The sequence below is a fragment of the Cotesia typhae genome, unplaced genomic scaffold (assembly GCF_013202065.1).
Source record: "Cotesia typhae breed Kobodo isofemale line unplaced genomic scaffold, CoteBio_Ctyphae contig_26, whole genome shotgun sequence".
NCBI lineage: Eukaryota > Metazoa > Arthropoda > Insecta > Hymenoptera > Braconidae > Cotesia > Cotesia typhae.
Window position 1 is genome coordinate 208,184 of NW_027423732.1, and position 17,574 is coordinate 225,757.

Here is a 17,574-nt window from a genome sequence, read left to right on the forward strand (position 1 = left end):
TTTCTCTTATAGATAAATTATTAGTTAGTCAAATAGTTGTTAAGAGTAACTGATTAATTTATTCCAATAATTATTATCATTATTATTATTATTAAAACTATTATTAAACTAGTGATATTTATCAGTGTAATAAGGTTCCTGTTAAACCCTTTTTTTAAGTTATGATTGTAAAAATTTGGCGACCAATTGTGATTATTTCTGTTAGATAAGCGTAATATATCAATTATAAATAAACATAACAATAATTAATTTTTTTCTACCTTACCGACTGTTGAAAATTCAAATTTTACAGGAATACTCTTTAATTCAATATAATACAAAAAATAATATTCAATAAATGCCGAATATTACAAACAAAATGGAGGCACTTATACAATTAGAGTATTTAATCAAAATTAAGGGATCTAATTGGTAAGTATCACGTCTCGCCAAGCAGCTGATGAATATCGTCCATAATATCATCAACGGCCTCTGCGTTATCACCAACATCATCTAGTGGATCGTCAAAGCTTATTTCTTCCTCTTTCTTGCCGTTTTTCTCTTTGCCATCAAAAGTGCTGTCGCATAGCCGCATCTGGACGTCTTTGGCAGCGTAAGTAGGCCCGTATTCTTCTTTAATGACTGTCGGCTGCTCTTCTTTATCGACAGTATAAATTTTAACGCTTGAGCGCCTTAGTTTGATCGGTTTAGAAGGTTGCTCTACGGAAATCTTCCGCTTTCTAGACTCAGTCGGTGAAAAAGATGAAGTTATGGGTCGATCTGTTGAATCGGCAGCCGGTACACTCACTTCATCGTCTAGTGTGTCGCAATCGAAGCTGCTGGCGCTATCAGCCTCTATAATAGCCCTCTTGCGGCGTTTTATCTCTTCCAAGGTCAGAACTTCGAAGTCGACACTCTTTTCTTCTCTCTGTTTCTTAGGAACGATCCTAGACGGCACATACTCTTCTTCCATTGGCTCGTAAACCGGATAAGAGTAGTAAGCGGCTGTTTCTTCAACAATCTCGTCAATTCTTTCTTCCTCGTAAGTTTTCTGACGACGGAACTCCAACAACGGCCGCGGAGATGGCGCTCGTGCTGTTTTCTGGGGCGACGGCGTGTTTCCTTCATTATCAGTCTCTGAAATATCCAATTAATGATGATTAATGGGGGTTAATTAACAAAAATAAAGAGTTTGAAGGAAAATAAATTAAACTGTAGTAATATTGCCCATAATCGTCATATTTATTAATCAAAATAATGAATTAATAAATCATTAATATCAATCGCAGACAATAATCAGTTCTTGGTTGTTAATCAAATAAATTTTTTTAATTTTTTTCATTTTGCTTTGATTAATCGTGGTTAATCAATTTTGAATACCGAAATATGATTAATCATCAAGAATTAATATATAAAGAAAAATTCACGCTTAAAAATGACAAAATTTTTAATTAATCTCGATTAATCAATTTATAATTGCTTTTACAATAAATATATTTTAATTAAAAAAATTAACCATCGCTTAGGCAGTTACAATTTGCCGAGCTGAGAAAATTTTTTTATATCAATATTAATTTATATTAATCATTAATTAATATCAATAATCATAATAATATAATATATATATATATATATATATATATATATATATATATATATATATATATATATATATATATATATATATATATTTAAATATGTATTTATATATTTATACCATTGCAATGTGTATGCAAATGCCACTACGAAGGTTTTACACGCTTGTTTATTAATTAATAATTCTAATTAATAATTAAATCAATAATGATCTAATTAATATAATTTTTGTTAATAAAAATTCTATATATTTTATTAAATAGTATTAATTACCATTAATTGCTTTGAAAAAACAAGAAAAACATTTTTTTTTCTTTCTATCTATTTTTTTTTTCCCATTAATTTATATTAATTGCTGATTTTTTTTTTTAGTGACAACATAAAAAGATCCTCCTGCCATCTGGATTAGTTTGTCAATCAGTTAATCAACAAATTGTCGCATTAATTGGTCTTAAATCGACTGATTAATCAATTTTTGAGCCCAATTGTCCAATTAATCGACAATTGGAGCATTAATGAGTCAATTAATCGTCTTATTAATGACCTAAATCATTAATAGATCATACAGTCAACCTATTATAGAAATATTAAGTCATAAATGACTTCGATTAATTGACTTAGAAAGCGATTTTTAATCCCAATTGTCTGATTAATCGACAATTGGAGCATGAATTTTATCAATTAATCGACTTGTTAATGACCCTAGTTGTTAATAGATCATCCAGTGAACCTATTATACTCTGATTAATTGATTAATGATCGATTAATCGACTTAAAATGCGATGTTTAATACCAATTGTCTGATTAATCGACAATTGGAGGCATAACGACTCAATTTAGATTCAATTTAGATCGACTTATTTGATCGATTAATTGATTAAGATTCCGATTAATCAACAGATTAATCTTGATGGCATATTAGTATAAAAAAACGCCCGATTTTATTAAATTTAACTATTTTTTTTTTTATTAATTTAAATTGTTAATCAATTGATGTGATTATATGATCAATCAATCAATATATTTATTAATTGGAAGTATCATGTAACAAGCCAAAACATATGAAGGCATTTCAGCTTTGTGTTATTAATATAGTTTAATAATGCTGACGATTGTTTACGCTTTTGATAAATCCTTCAGGCTAATCATTAATTAATTATATTATTATTATTTTTTTTTTTTTTTATTTATTATTTAATTGATTGGTAGATTCTTTAAGCTGATAAATGAATGCGATAACAAATAATAGGATTAATATTTAATATGTGCATTTATCGTATGATTAAATATATATTTATATATTTATATATGTCTCCTCGGTAAATTATATTGAAACTCGGAATATTTTAAATTTTATTCGTGATTAATCACAAGATTGCAGTACATGAAGCGCAAATCAAAAATTTAAGGATTAATGTTGTTAATTAAGAAATTTTGACTTTTAATTTATCAGTTATGTAATTAATATGGCTGTTAATCAAATTGGTTAACGTAAATTTGAGGTTAATTAATAGTAAGGCACATAAGTACGCCAATTTGGTGATTTAATCACAAAGAATTTAAAATATTCGATTGTTTTGGGGAAAATTGTGACAATTGGGGAGATTAATATTCGATTAACTGGCTATCAATTGGTATTAATCAATAGGAAATGCATTAATCAATTGCTATTAATGGTCTGCTTGATAAAAATCGTGATTAATTGTCATTAATTGACTGTAAACTATCTCCAATTGTCGATTAATCGTCGAAATTGTCGAAATTTGATACTTTATTGGCGTTTTATTGGAGTTAATTAACTACTAGTGTCATAAAAATTACCAGAAATGTTCTTTAGAATGTAAACTATGATAAATCAGCAAAAAATTAATTTTAATTAACTGTTAACTATCTCCAATTGTCGATTAATCATTTAAATTGTTGAAATTTGATGAATAATTGTCAAATAAAATCGATCAAATGAATTTAGATTAAATTTAATGACTAATTAATGATTAATTTAGTGCCTCAAGTATCAGCCGTGAATTAATAACAAAAAAATCACAATTTAATGGGAAAAATTTTGATTAATCGGCAGTTATTCGTGTATCAATGCTTATAAATGCCAAAAATTGTCATTAATAGCCTATTAACGAATAATTAATCATAGAATCTAAATAAATTGAGGAGATTGCAGAAAAAAAATTGACAAAAAAAAAACAGCGCACGGCGCCAATCTTGTAATTTAACAAATTAACAAATTAAATTTTTGTTAAAGTGAATAATAACAATAATCAGTGTAATTTAAGAAAGTAATAGATTAAGTATCCCTCAAATGTTGAACAATTAATTAATCGTATAATTTTAAAACAAAAAACAAAAAAACAAAAAAAAAAAAAAAAAAAAAAAAAAAAGGCCATTAATTATTATTCGTGCAATTGTTAATGGCCGTTAACTCAAAAATAATGAAATTTTAATAGTAAATAATAGAAAATAAATTGTTAACCCACCATCGAACCCCCAACGTAACAAAAAATAAAAATTAATTGCACATTAACTTATATCTCCGCCAGGCAAATGCATTAACCATCACGTTAATTTGTCATTAATCATCAATTGTTCACCAGTCACCAGATTAATCAATTAATTATTGGATTAATCTTTTGATAAATCGCCCAATTGTCTCAATTGACGTCAAAAAAATTCAATTAATAGTCCAATTTTTGATTAATCACAAAAAAAAAGTCTATAAAATGAAATATAAATAGCGAAAAAAAAAAATTAATTTATCACCAATTGGCCAATTGGTGTCGAATTAAAGACCCAATTGTTGAAAAATCATCAGATTAACATCAAAAAAATTTTTTTTATGGCCCAATTATCGATTAATTACCAATTAGAGCTACCAATTGGCCAATTGGTGTCTAATTAAAGTCCCAATTGTTGAAAAATCATCCAAGTAACGTCAAAAAAAAAATTTGTTTAGGGTCCAATTGTTGATTAATTGCCAATTAGAGCTATTAATTGGCCAATTGGGGTCCAATTGTCCAAAAATTATCAGATTAACGTCAAAAAAATGGCATTGATAGTCCAATTGTCGATTAATTGCCTATCAGAGTTACCAATTGGCCAATTGGTGCCCAATTGTCTAAAAATCATCGGATTAACGTCAAAAAAAAAAAAAAATAGTATTAATATGTACTTGAGAAGTAACTAGTGAATTTAAGATTAATGACTCGGTTAATCCAGACTAATTAATTGATTAATCTCTAAAAAAGTGCTCAGTACCTTCTCCAGGAAGTAAAACCGAGAAAAGGAAATGGATAACGTGATCTATTACTTGAAGTATTAACGTCGGGTAAATTAACCGTAGCAGAATTATGGGTAGCAAAATTATTATTCGGCAATTGGGGCTGATTCTGATTTTGAGTTTGAATGTTGGTAATAGTACGGTGACCGCGTAAATTAGATAGAGTTGAAATTTGGGTAGTGTGTCCGTGGCCGAACAGCTGGCTGTGATAATTAGAGGGATTGACTTGCTGATGCTGATGCTGACCGCTCTGGAGTCCGTTGTGTTGAAGAGGATGCTGCTGATGCCGAGCATGCTGCTGGTGGGGGGGAATCCGGTCGATATCTAACAGCTGGTGACTACGGATCGACAGAGCCGGGCTACGACCCGGAGGATGCTGATGCTGATGCTGATGGTGGTTCAGGTGGTTCAAGTGGTGATGGTGGTTCATGTGGTGATGCAAATTTGTTGACGTGAGGGACAGAGCGCCTGGCGTGAGATGATAGTGCACGTTGAAGGGTGCCGGTGGTGGGCGGCGGGGGGGCTAATAAAGCCTCATACCTTCGTTAAACCGGACTATTATGGGGTCCACCACTGACCCGCTGATAAAATTGCTTGATTCGCTACTCCCGTGGCCTACGCTACTCTCGCCGCTGGCTTCTGCAAATTTTTCGCCATCTGCTGGAGGAAAATTTTCTTTAGAAAAAAATTTTTTTTTTTACAAAAATTTATATAACTCCTAAAATAATGATTTTAGGAAAAATTTATAGGAGACCAAAATTTTAGCTTAGGAAATTTTCTAAAAAAAAAAAAAAAAACGTTACTATTTTATAGGTCTATCTTCAATATTTCAAGAGATTTTTGCTGTTATAAAAATAATTCTAAATTACCTGGACGATTAGACCATTCTTGAGTAACCGGTTTAGGTCCTCCTGGAGTCTTACTAGGATTGATAGTTGTTTCACTGGGAGCTGGTCGGTCAAGGGTGTGCAAAAATGGGCAGTGAGGCTTCTTGCACCCGCCGCGTTGGCTTTCCCAGTAGCACGGAATTGACTTACGATTTTTCTGTAAAAATTTTCATTAATTTTTTTAGAAAAATTTATACGAATATATATATTTTTAAAATTAATTAATTAAAATAAATTTACTTTAAGCTCCATGTGTCGAAAGTTACAATGTTCATTCATGCAATTGCCTTGCTGCCAATATGTACACATAACTTCGATTCCCAATGCTGATGGCTCATGTCTAAAATGGCAACTATCACCCTAAAAAAAATTAATTAATTAATTAATCAATTAATATGTTATTTTAATTTTTTATTTTCATTAAAAAATTAATTTTTTTTTTTAAATATTGAGTCAAAAAAAAAATTCAAAATAATTTTTTTATTATAATAAAATTTTCTAAATTACAAAAAAAATTTTTTTTTATTTTTTTTTCCCCAAAATAATTAAGTCAAAAAAAATTCAAAATAATTTTTTTTAGATTGAAAATAAATTTATTTTTTTAATGAAAATAAAGCTAGCCGTCATTTAAAAATTTTTAGAAATTTTTTATTAAAATAAATTTAAATTAAATCATTTTAAAAAAAATTTCAAGTAAAAAATTTGAAACATTTTTTTTTTTTTTTTTTTTAAATTAAATTCTAATAAATATTTTTAATAAATAAAAATTTTTTTTTTGTTAATTATTAATAATTTTTTCATAAAAAAAAAAAAAAATTTTATTAAAATCTAAATTCATAAAAATTAACAAATGTCAAAAAAAAACTTAGACAGTGCTCTGTAATTAATACTGCCGAGTTAAAACAAAACGACTAAAAATTGTCGATGTGTGTAATAAGAAAAATTAATGAACAATATGGCGAATAATTTACAAATTATCCTGAAATAAATATTTTATCTTAAAATCTATTTAAAAAAAAAAAAAAAAAAAAAAAAAAATGAAATATTTTGAATTTAAAAATTTTTCCAGATAATTATTTACAAAATTATTAAATTAATTAATTAATAAATTAAATTAACTTACTTTAGTGCACGTGGAATAATAATAGAAATAACAGTCTTGATTTTTGCTGCTCTGCTCCATATTAATTAACCTAAAAAAAATTAAAAATTAAATTACAGAAATTAAAAAGAAAAAAAAATAAAGAATAAAAAAAAATTAAAAAAAAAAAAAAAAAAAAAAAAAAAATTAAATTAAAGGAAATTTTGGAGGTTAGTGAATTTGCTGGAATGATTAATGTAAATTGGTGTTGAATGTGACAGATGGTTTGTTGGAAAAGTATTACTCACTCTTTTCGCGGGGATTGAAACAAACTGGCAGTTGATTTTTTGGAAAATTATTCCTCCAAATATAAACTTTAAAGAAAAACTATTTTTCAATAATTTTTTACGAGCGATTGCTCTGATTGAGCCAATGGATAAGCGCTTGTCTCGGGGGCTTAGTTGCAAGCTGTCTCACTCTTTCTCGAAGCCTCTGGCAATTGAGAGCGCTGATGACAGATGGCGTGACTTAGGAATTTTGTTTTAAAAATGGCGGGAAAAATTTAAATTAAAAAATTTTATCTTTTTAACATTTTAAGATTAAATTTAAAATATCTTCTAAGATATTGAAAATAGGCCTATATAATAGTAACGTTTTTTGTATGAAATTTCCTAAGCTACAATTTTGGTCTCTTATAAATTTTTCATAAAATCAATATTTTAGGAGTTATAGCCATTTTTATAGTGCTTAAATCCTCACTCTTAATTTTCATTAACCTACTTATTCCTAAAGCTCCTATATCTCCTAAAATATCAAAGATAGATCTATAAAATAGTAATGTTTTTTGTATGAAATTTCCTAAGCTACAATTTTAGTCTCTTATAAATTTTTCCTAAAATCAATATTTTAGGAATTATAGCCATTTTTATAGTGTAGTGCCTATTGTATAAAAACTGTTATTTTTTATGAAAAATAAAAAAAAAACTCGTAAAATTAAAAAAAAAAAAAATTTATTAACCTTCATACACCCACATAAATACATTGCTGCCATTGCTAACCAAAACACAATTGTCCGTAGGATGAACACTGACAGAAACAACAGGAAACCTTGAATCGCCTTTGAGCCTATCCACGAGCTCTCCAGAAGCGAGATCCCAGATGTGTAGAGCGCCATCTGCGGAGCCGGACATGACCCTGGAGTCCTGAGAGTCGACGGAGGACTCAAGACAGAGGTCGCTGGCCAGATGGCCCTTGAACTCGTTCAGGAGTTCACCAGAGTCCTTATCAAGGAGCCTGAGGGCGCCATCTGCACAGCTGTTGAGGGTGCACTGTCCATCTCTGGTGAAAGAAGAGCAGGTGACAGCGTCTCCAAGGCAGTCTGTAGCGAGCTGTCCGACCCTGACGTCGTACCTCCTGACCCTGGCGTCGAAGGAAGCGGTCAGGATTTCGTGGTCGGAGATCCTGACACTCGAAATGGCGTCCTTAGCCTCGGAGAGCGTCTGGACCGGGTCCTGGGACCTGGAGCGCGCGTCCCACAGCTGGACCAAGTTGTCCCTGCCCCCGGAGACTATCAACGTCGACTCTTCGCTGAATTTGACCGCAGCGACACCACTCGCGTGGCCTCGGAATCTACGCAGAGGACTCGCCGTCGCGACGTCCCAGAGGATCACAGATTTGTCCAAGCCGCCGGAAATTATCTGGCTGCTGTCGCAGGAGCTGTCTGCGTCCATCACTTCCCCGCCATGTCCGCAGTAAGTCTTCAGCAGCGCGCTGCGGTGCGGGTTGAATAAATACAGCCGACGGTCGCTGTTACAGACGATGCAATAAGCTCCGTCGACGTTAAAACGCACCGTCCTTACTATGTTCTTTGTTTTTAGAGTTTGCATTAACTTGTACGCCATTTTGTCAGTGTTTTATTTTTTTAACTTAATTATTCTTCTTTTTTAGGCTCCAAAAATCACCTGGGAACAGAATTAATTAATAATTATACAGTAATTAATTTATTTGATTATTTAGTAATTATTTTATGAAGAATTCTAAAGTGTTTACTTACCTATATAGATGTCTTTTATAATATATATATATATATATGCTCAGTTACCGTCAAAATGGCAGTTACCATCAAAATGGTAGAGACAAGCGGGAAAATGTTGGTTCAAAATCCGCTAGATGGCGACAGCTGATTATTCTTAGCGGCGGCGGGTAAGAAGTTATTTTTTAATCTTTTCAGAAAATTTTTCTATTAAATTTATTTATTTTTTAACAAAATTTCAAAATTAAAATTTTTTAAATAAAATTATTAATTAATTTATTTAAAAATTTTATATTAAAATTTTTTAATTTTCAAATTTAAATAACTTTCCCGCCAAATTTAAAGATGGCGCTTTAGCAGTCAAAAAAAGCGCCATTTTTGGAGAAAATGGTTGCTGATATGACTCGGCTGTTCGCTAGTGCAGGAAGTCTCCGAGAGTGTCCGACAAATTGCGAAAGCCTTCACAAACAACATCGAGCATCGACCGTAAGTAGTTTGTGATATTAATAATTATTTTAAGTACAACTCCTCGTAGTTATAATTATATTATAAAATAACTTTTAAACTAACTCCAATCCAGGTCTGTAAGTTTGGTTATCGTGATTAGTTTTGTGTTGTGATAATTACCCTACTAATGGTAGACTTAACATTAAGACAGTGGAATTTTCTGGAGCTGTAATTTCTCTCTTGTCGTCTCTTCGTTTATTCCACTAACATGCGTCATGCCCATCTTCCATCTTAGTCGACATTTTATTCACTTTATTCATTTTATTCACTTTATTCATTTCAATCAATTTATTCACTTTATTTTATTTTTTACTTCAATTTTTTTTTTTTTTTTTTTAATTCATAATTTATTTATTTATTTATTTATTTTTTTTTTGTTTAGTAAATTATATTTTAATTATTCTTTTTAATTTTTTATCGGAGGTTTTTAACCCACGCGAGATCTGACGTTTCATTATAAAATTTTTACCTTTGTCTCTATTTTTATACTTAGCTTTCTTTTTAATTTTTTAATTTATTTTGACAGTTTTTAGGAAATAAAAAGTTTTTAATTAAATTTTGACACGTTTAATTTTTTTTTAAATAAAAAAATTTTTTTGACACTTTGTTGTAATATTAAACAAAAAAAAATTTATTTATTTTGTGTTTAGTTTATAAAATTTGGAAAATTAATATTTTGACAGTTAAAAAAAAAAAAAAAAAACCAAAATTTTTATATTTGCAATTTTTTTTTTTTTTTTAATTTATTTTTTGACAATTAAAAAAAAAAAAAAAAAAATTTTTTAATAAAATTTTGACATTTGTAATTTTTTTTATTTTTAAAATTTTAGGAACAATTTTAATTTTATTAAAATTTTTTTTATACAAAATTGCATCAAATTTTTTTTATTAAAATTTCTTGTTAAAAATTTTTTTTCCAAAAAATTTAACAAAATTTTTATTAAAATTTCTTATTGTAAATTTTTTTTATGAGAATATTTAATAAAATTTTTTTATTAAAAAATTTCATAAAAATTTTGACGTCTAATTTTTAATAAATAATAATTTATAAAATAAATAAATAAATAATTCATACATAAGATGGCGCAATGACGTGTGTAGTTCATGGTAAACTTGTTGTATTTTCAATATCACTTATTTCACCTTGCCTGATAATTTCCTTGAGAAGAAAAAAAAAATTTCAAGTATATAAAAGAAGAAGAAGAAGAAAAAAAAAAAGGATGAATCTCGAGTGTGCGTAGCAATGTAAACTGTAATGGGCTCCAGCGATACACAGACACACACACACACACACACACACACACACACACACACACAGTGCCTATATATGAGGCATTACCAGCGTATAGGACAGAAACAGCTAGTCAGGGTGAAGCGTCGCGAGTTCATTGACCGTCTGACCATGAGCCGCGCCCCTTGAATTTTTTTACCCTCAATGACTTTAATAAACACTTAAAAAAAAAAAAAAAAAAAAATTTAATAAATTTTATTTAATTTTTAGCTACCAGGAACTTTGTGTGCTGATTTATCACTGAAGGCGTTAACACACACGCAACAACGGACAACCCCACAGGACCGGGGGGTGCTTCTCGTGTCTCGGGAGGAAGGTCAGGGTTCTGAAATAAATAAAACTAAAATAAAAAAATAAAAATAAAAATAAAAAAAAAAAAAAACAATTAAACAAGGCATTAAGATAAGGTTCTGACTAAAAACGTTCGATGCCTTCCAGGGACGATAATCGCTCCCTATCCACTGAGCGACGCTGGATCCCTCCTTCAACTGTTAGACGCGATGCTTTCACCCCAGAAGACGGAAATGATTTCATCTTCCGCAAGGTGCGGGGTATCCTTAACAAGCTCACACCTGAAAAGTTCGAAAAGCTGAGCAACGATCTGCTCAAAATTGAACTTAATTTTGATATTCTCAAAGGTGTTATTTTTCTGGTAAGTTAAGATTTTAAGGGGAAGGAGGGGAGATAAAAGAAAATTTTTTAAATAAAAGTTGGAGGAATTTTATTTTTCTACAAAAAAGATTTCTTACAATTTTTTCGTAGCACTCTTTGTTTACCTTTAAACTTGGTTTTTAAATTAAGATCGTTTTTAAAATTGAAATCAATAAAAAAATTAATTAAGATCGTTTCTATGATTTAAATTATTTTTTTTAAATAAAGATTGTTTTGTAAATGAAAATCATTTTTTAATATAAAAATTATTCTTAGAAGTAAGATTGTTTTCAAAATTAAGATCGTTCTTAGAAATAAGATCGTTCCTAAAAATATAATTATTCTTTTAAATAAAAATTGTTCCTAAGAAAATCATTTTTTAACAGTAAGATCGTTCTTAGGATTAAGATTGTTTCTAAAATTAAGATCTTTTTTTTGAGAACTAAGATCGTTCTTAAAGCTAAAATAATTTTTTAAAATAACGATTGTTCCCAGAGCTAAGATCGTTTTAAAAAATTAAATTGATTTTCTAAAATTAAAATTGTTCCTAGAACTAAAATTGTTTTTATAATTAAGATCGTTCTTAGAAGTGAAATAATTTTCTGACATTAAGATCATTCGTAAAACTAAAATTATTCTATATATATTTCAGATCTCCGAAAAAGCCCTCGATGAGCCGAAATACAGTTCTATGTATGCACAGCTGTGCAAGCGTTTATCCGACGAAGCGTCAAATTTTGAGTTACCTAAGCCAACAGTCGACGGTCAGAAGCCCCAGAGTTCCTTCCACCACCTGCTGCTCAACACGTGCAAAGTCGAGTTTGAGAACAGATCAAAGGCAAACAATTATTTCGAGAACCAAGATGAGCTCATACCGGAGGAGGAGGAGCGCCGGCAGATGGCCAAACGAAAGATGCTGGGGAACATCAAGTTCATCGGAGAGCTCGGTAAATTGGAGATCGTCAGCGAGTCGATTCTCCACCGCTGTATTCAGCAGCTGCTATTTGAAAAACGTCGCCGTAGACCCCGGGGGGATTCAGCGGAGGACATTGAGTGTCTTTGCCAGATCATACGAACCTGCGGTAGGGTCCTTGATTCAAACAAGGGCAAGTATCTCATGCAGCAGTACTTTAAACGTATGATGTCACTTGCTAAAAACAGTGACCTGCCACTGAGAATACGTTTCATGTTGCGCGACGTTATCGAGTTGCGTCGCGACGGCTGGGTACCAAGGAAGGCGACATCTACCGAGGGCCCAATGCCTATTAATCAAATTAGGAACGACGCTGACGAGAGTCTTCTGGGCATGGCTCAGCAGAACTCTATGCAGAGGAACCTCCAGAGTCAATACAATAATCATCATCATCGGAACAATCGCGACGACTCTAGAATTGGGAATGATTTTCTTAGAAAGATTGGACGCCCCGGCATCGACATGGACATCGTTGGCGTCGGAAGCATACCTCTTGCGCCATCTTTCGGAATTTCAAGTTCCTTTAATGCCAACGGGTTCCCCAGTGTTCCGCAGAACCCTCAGGCTGCTGGAAATGTCGGCTACAGGAGGAACCAGAATTACTTTCCTAATGCACGCCAGAGCTATCCTAATAAGGTTCCACATCTTAATGCTAATTTCAACAACAATGCTAATAAGGAGCAGAGTTTGAGGTATTTTTTTTTAATGTCAATGCAAAATAAAAATTTTTTTTAAATTTAATTTAAATTTTTACGATCAATTTTTTATTGAGAGGTAAATTTTAGGATTTATAGATTTTTACATTAATTTGGAGCGTCAATGCAACATTAATTTTTTTTTTTTTTATTAAATTTTCAAGGTCACTTAATAATTAAAAAAAAAAAAAAAATAATATTACATTGATTTTTAAAGTCAATGGAATATAAAAATTTTTAGTAGATTAAAATTGAATTTTAATAAAAAATTTTGTCAATTAAATTTTTACAAAAAATTTTTTACACTGATTTTGAACATCAATACAGTAAATAAAATTTTTTTAATTAATTTTCAAGGTCATATAATCACTAAAAAAAAAAAAAAAAAAAAAAATTACATTGATATTTATAATACATTGACATTAAATATCAATGTAATTTTATTTATTTATTTATTTTTTTTTTTTTAACTCTTAGATAACTCTAAAAATTAATTTAACAAAATTTAGTTACTGCATCGATGTTTAAAATCAATGTTAAAATTTTTTTTTAAAAAATTTAATTGACAAAAATTATATTAAAATTCAATTTTAATTTATTTAAAGATTTTTTATTGTATTGACTTTAATAATCAATGTAATATTATTTTTAATTATAAAATTAAATTAAAAGAATTTTATTTTACATTGATACTAAATATCAATGTATTTTTAAAAAATTGAAATGTAATGATTAAAAAAAATTTTTTTTTAGATTTAACAAAAACAAAATGTTAATCGGACACCCAGAAGAAGTGTCCCTGCGCCCTAGCACAACTTCAATGATTTTTAAACAAACAACAATGAAGCCATCATTACCAATCACAAACGAGTTGTTCCCAGTGCGCACAGAGGCGCCACTGTTGCGCGCAACGACCTTGAAGACGCCGCCACTGCTGCACAAGGACACGGCGCCGATCGTGATCAAGCAGGGGCCGCTGGACAAGCGGGACAAGGCGCGGGACCGTAAGGACAAGGGTCCAACGAAGGAAGAGATCGTAAAGAAGGTGACAGCGATGATGGACGATTTAAAAATCGACGACATAAACCTCGGGGACGCGATGGCGCAATTTAAGGATTTAAAAATCCCAGAGCGGTTCCTGAGGAACGCAATTGCGGCAATCTACACCAACACCCTTGAGCGCGGGGACTCAGAGCGTGAGTTCGCGGTTAAATTCGTTCTGGAGCTCAAGAAGGAGGGAGTTATCCAGGGCGTCCACGCTATGGACGGCTGGAAGGAGCTCGTCGCTGGAATCGCTGATAAAGAGAGCACCGTTCCTTGCGTGGCTTCTCACGTCGCTAGCATCACCGGCAAGGCCATCGTCAACGGCCTCATGCAGCTCCACGACCTCGCTGTCGTCACCGAGAACGGCGCGCACCACCCACTGTTCCTCCTCACCCTCCAGCAGCTCCACAAGACCCAGGGTAAGGCTGTCCTCACCCAGATCTTCAACGACAGCAAGGTCAACCTCATCAGCCAGCTGCCTGAAGCCGAGAAGACCAAGGAGAGGCTCGGCGAGATTCTCGAGGACCGCGAGCTCACTTTTCTTTATCCTTTACTCAGGATCCAGGGCGATATGAGTCGACAGCTTGAGAGCGACCCCAGTCCCAATGCCTTCTACAAGTGGATCAAGGACAAACTTCATCCTGCTCATCATGCCGATCCTGGGTTCATTAATGCACTCATGACGGTCCTCTTGCAGTATATTACCAGAGTAAGTCACATAATTATAAAATTACCTTATATCTTGTTAACAATTGACATTTTTTAAGTTATAAGCTCATCCCGACATTACCCTCGTCAAGACCTTTCATTTGAGTACCCACATGCATTTTATATATATATATATATATATATATATATATATATATATATATATATATATATAAATATATAAAATATATGAAAAATTGATGTGGGTACTCAAATTAAAGCTCTTGATTAATGTATTATCAAAATGAGCTTATATTTTAAAAAATGTCAATAATTAAGAAACTACCTTGTATTTTGCAAAATATTAACATTTTTTAAAATATAAGCTCATCTTGATGTTATACTCATCAAGACCTTTCATTAGAGTACCCACATCAATTTTTCATATATTTTATATATATATATATATATATGAAAAATATATAAAAATTCCATGTGGGTACTCAAATGAAAGGTCTCGATGAGTGTAATGTAAAGATGAGCTTAAATCTTAAAAAATGTCAATATTTAAAAAAATACAGTACAATTTAACGAAAGTCATAAATAAGATTCCAACAAAATGGCGATGATAATAATAATAATAATATTTTCTTTACAGGAAACTACATTATTTCCAGGCACAGACACAACAGTAGTGCCAGAGAAATCTCTGCAGGAAAAAGAGCGTGGATTATTGCAGAAATACACCCGCGTTCTCGAATCATTTTTGGTGACTATCGATGCCCAGGTTACTGCCGTACACTCATTGCAGGTCTTTTGCCTGTCTCATAATTTCCCAAAGGGCATGCTCCTGAGATGGTTCGTTGCGCTTTATGAATTGTCTATTATTGATGAAGAGGCTTTTATTAAATGGAAGGAAGATGTTACTGACGCTTATCCTGGTAAAGGACGTGCATTATTCCAAGTATGTATATTTTTTTTTTTGTAATTTAATTTTTTATTAACAATTGATATATTTAATTAATAATCAATATATCAAATCAAAAATTGATATATTAAATAGTATTTTCAACCTAACGAATAAATATTTACTATATCAAATTAAAATATTAATATATTTTATGAATAATTGCCATATTTAATTAATAATGGCTATATTAATTTTAATAATCAATATATTTAATTTTTCACTGACATATTTAATAAAAAATAGCTATATTTAATCAATGAAGGCTATATTAATTAAATATTGGCTATTTTCAATAAAAAAAAAATGGCTATATTTATTAAATAATGGCTATATTCAATAAAAAATAGCTATATTTAATAAATAACGGCTATATTAATTAAATAATGGCTAATTTTATTAAAAAATGGCTATATTTAATCATTTTAAATTAAATATTGCTATATTAATTTTTTTTAAGGCTATATTCAATATAAAAAATTTTTTTTTTGTCTTAATACTAATAAAAATTATTATTATTAGGTCAATAGTTGGTTAACTTGGCTTGAACAAGCCACTTCCGAGGAAGAAGAAGATGAAGGCGATAATTAAACAATATAATCGCCTGCCAACAATATAGCAATCAACAACAACAACAACAACAAAAACAAAAACAACAAAAAACTAAATAAAATAAAATAAAATAAAATAAAAAAAAAAAAAAAAAAGAAAAATAAAACAGAAGAAGAATTAATGCTGGTCAACTAATTTGTCATCACCGAACAAAAACAAGGAGTGTTTTTTTTTTTTTTTTTGTCAAGTGACGTTTTAATAAAATCGAAAAAAAAAAATAAATAACAACAATAACAACAACAACAATAATAATAATAAAAATATTAAAAACAATGGATTTAAACTTGATAAAAAAAGTTTATTAACAATTAAAAATAAAAAAAAAATCAATCAATAATAATAATAATAATAGTTAGCGCTCGTGTATGCCAACTATTTCCACCGGAAAATATTTAATTATTATTATTTAGATAAATTATTTTTTGTTTTTGTTTTATTAGCGAAATTTAAAGTTGAAAAAAAAAAATTATAATAATTATAATTTTAATTTGTAATTAATTAATTAATTTTTTTTTTTTTTTTCCGTGTAATTGTCTTTTTTTTGTACGTCAATTTTGTCGAATTATTTCCAAGTAATTTTACAAAAAAAAAAAAAAATGAAAAATATTAAAATTGAATTTTTTTTTTTTTTTTTTTTTTTTTTTTTCAAAAAAATTATAAATAATAATCACTGATGTAATTTATTACATAATTGTAAACTTAAAAAAATTTTAATTTATCTTAATTAGCGTAATTAATTAATTAACTATATTCAATTAAATAATTAAATGTAACAACAAAATTATATCCTTTTTCATTCTTCCCGGATTTTTATTCATTAGTCCTCCCACTCATTAAAAAATAAAAAAAAATCATCCTAGCGTCTGTAAAAAATAACAAAAAAAATGAAATTAAAATAGTGCAATAATAAATTGAATTAATTTGAAATTTTTGTTTAATTAAATATTGTTTGTATATAATTTTTTTTTTTTTCTTAAAAATTCAAAAGCCGGCTGATGAAATAATTAAATAATTTAATGACTTTGTATCCGACGAAAAAATATTGAATTTTAATTAAAGTAGAATTGTAGAGAGGGTTTAGGTCGTAGGATAATTTATATTAATTATTAATTGTATTTAATTAAGTTGTCTCTGCGTTTGTTTGATTTTTAATTTCTCTGATATGATTATTGTTAGATTAAATTCATGTATGGATGTCACTTTTTTTTTTAATCAATAAATTTAAGTTACGACAGATTTTGAGTTTTTATTTTATTTGAGGAGAGGGAGAAGAGGAAGAGGAAAGTTTTTGGGATAAAAGTTGGAGGAAATTTTATGCTCTA

At 29.8% G+C, this 17,574-nt stretch overlaps 4 protein-coding genes across 7 annotated transcripts; 1 reads left to right on the plus strand and 3 right to left on the minus strand.

Moving 5' to 3' along the window:
• Positions 1-245: 245 nt before the first annotated feature.
• LOC141525555 (uncharacterized) lies at positions 246-7,297 on the minus strand. Of its 2 annotated transcripts, none has more exons than XM_074240102.1 (6): positions 7,141-7,297; positions 6,875-6,944; positions 5,992-6,111; positions 5,734-5,908; positions 5,405-5,521; positions 246-1,116 (listed from the first exon to the last, which is right to left on the minus strand). In XM_074240102.1, the coding sequence occupies exons 2-6, from the start codon at positions 6,932-6,934 to the stop codon at positions 419-421; spliced, it is 1,170 nt and encodes a 389-aa protein (XP_074096203.1). In that variant the 5' UTR covers positions 6,935-6,944; positions 7,141-7,297; the 3' UTR covers positions 246-418. The 2 variants fall into 2 exon arrangements, with proteins under 2 accessions (XP_074096203.1, XP_074096202.1); XM_074240101.1 differs by having other exon boundaries at positions 5,405-5,524.
• Positions 1,663-5,398, minus strand: LOC141525580 (uncharacterized). The gene has a single exon (XM_074240133.1). The coding sequence runs from the start codon at positions 5,292-5,294 to the stop codon at positions 4,836-4,838; it is 459 nt and encodes a 152-aa protein (XP_074096234.1). The 5' UTR covers positions 5,295-5,398; the 3' UTR covers positions 1,663-4,835.
• Positions 7,298-7,845: 548 nt separating the features above from the next.
• On the minus strand, positions 7,846-8,904 carry LOC141525567 (WD repeat domain-containing protein 83). The gene is made up of 2 exons (XM_074240117.1): positions 8,886-8,904; positions 7,846-8,793 (listed from the first exon to the last, which is right to left on the minus strand). The coding sequence occupies exon 2, from the start codon at positions 8,731-8,733 to the stop codon at positions 7,846-7,848; it is 888 nt and encodes a 295-aa protein (XP_074096218.1). The 5' UTR covers positions 8,734-8,793; positions 8,886-8,904.
• A 409-nt stretch (positions 8,905-9,313) lies between these two features.
• On the plus strand, positions 9,314-16,771 carry Nat1 (N-acetyltransferase 1). Of its 3 annotated transcripts, none has more exons than XM_074240074.1 (7): positions 9,319-9,350; positions 10,873-10,978; positions 11,101-11,314; positions 11,966-12,978; positions 13,735-14,734; positions 15,332-15,637; positions 16,163-16,771. In XM_074240074.1, the coding sequence occupies exons 4-7, from the start codon at positions 12,005-12,007 to the stop codon at positions 16,229-16,231; spliced, it is 2,349 nt and encodes a 782-aa protein (XP_074096175.1). In that variant the 5' UTR covers positions 9,319-9,350; positions 10,873-10,978; positions 11,101-11,314; positions 11,966-12,004; the 3' UTR covers positions 16,232-16,771. The 3 variants fall into 3 exon arrangements, with proteins under 3 accessions (XP_074096174.1, XP_074096175.1, XP_074096176.1); XM_074240075.1 differs by lacking the exon at positions 9,319-9,350 and adding an exon at positions 9,426-9,444; XM_074240073.1 differs by having other exon boundaries at positions 9,314-9,350; positions 10,873-11,314.
• Positions 16,772-17,574: the final 803 nt, after the last annotated feature.

Excerpts from the sequence above, each read along its gene's own strand:
- LOC141525580 (XM_074240133.1), bottom strand. The coding sequence starts at position 5,294 with ATGAACCACCATCACCACTTGAACCACCTGAACCACCATCAGCATCAG.
- LOC141525555 (XM_074240101.1), bottom strand. The coding sequence starts at position 6,934 with ATGGAGCAGAGCAGCAAAAATCAAGACTGTTATTTCTATTATTATTCC. Across the intron at positions 5,909-5,991 it reads TTCGACACATGGAGCTTAAA|AAAAATCGTAAGTCAATTCC; the intron begins GTAAATTTATTT and ends AAATTTTTACAG. Across the intron at positions 5,525-5,733 it reads AGAATGGTCTAATCGTCCAG|CAGATGGCGAAAAATTTGCA; the intron begins GTAATTTAGAAT and ends ATTTTCCTCCAG.
- LOC141525567 (XM_074240117.1), bottom strand. The coding sequence starts at position 8,733 with ATGGCGTACAAGTTAATGCAAACTCTAAAAACAAAGAACATAGTAAGG.
- Nat1 (XM_074240073.1), top strand. The coding sequence starts at position 11,090 with ATGCCTTCCAGGGACGATAATCGCTCCCTATCCACTGAGCGACGCTGG. Across the intron at positions 12,979-13,734 it reads AATAAGGAGCAGAGTTTGAG|ATTTAACAAAAACAAAATGT; the intron begins GTATTTTTTTTT and ends ATTTTTTTTTAG. Across the intron at positions 14,735-15,331 it reads TCTTGCAGTATATTACCAGA|GAAACTACATTATTTCCAGG; the intron begins GTAAGTCACATA and ends TTTTCTTTACAG.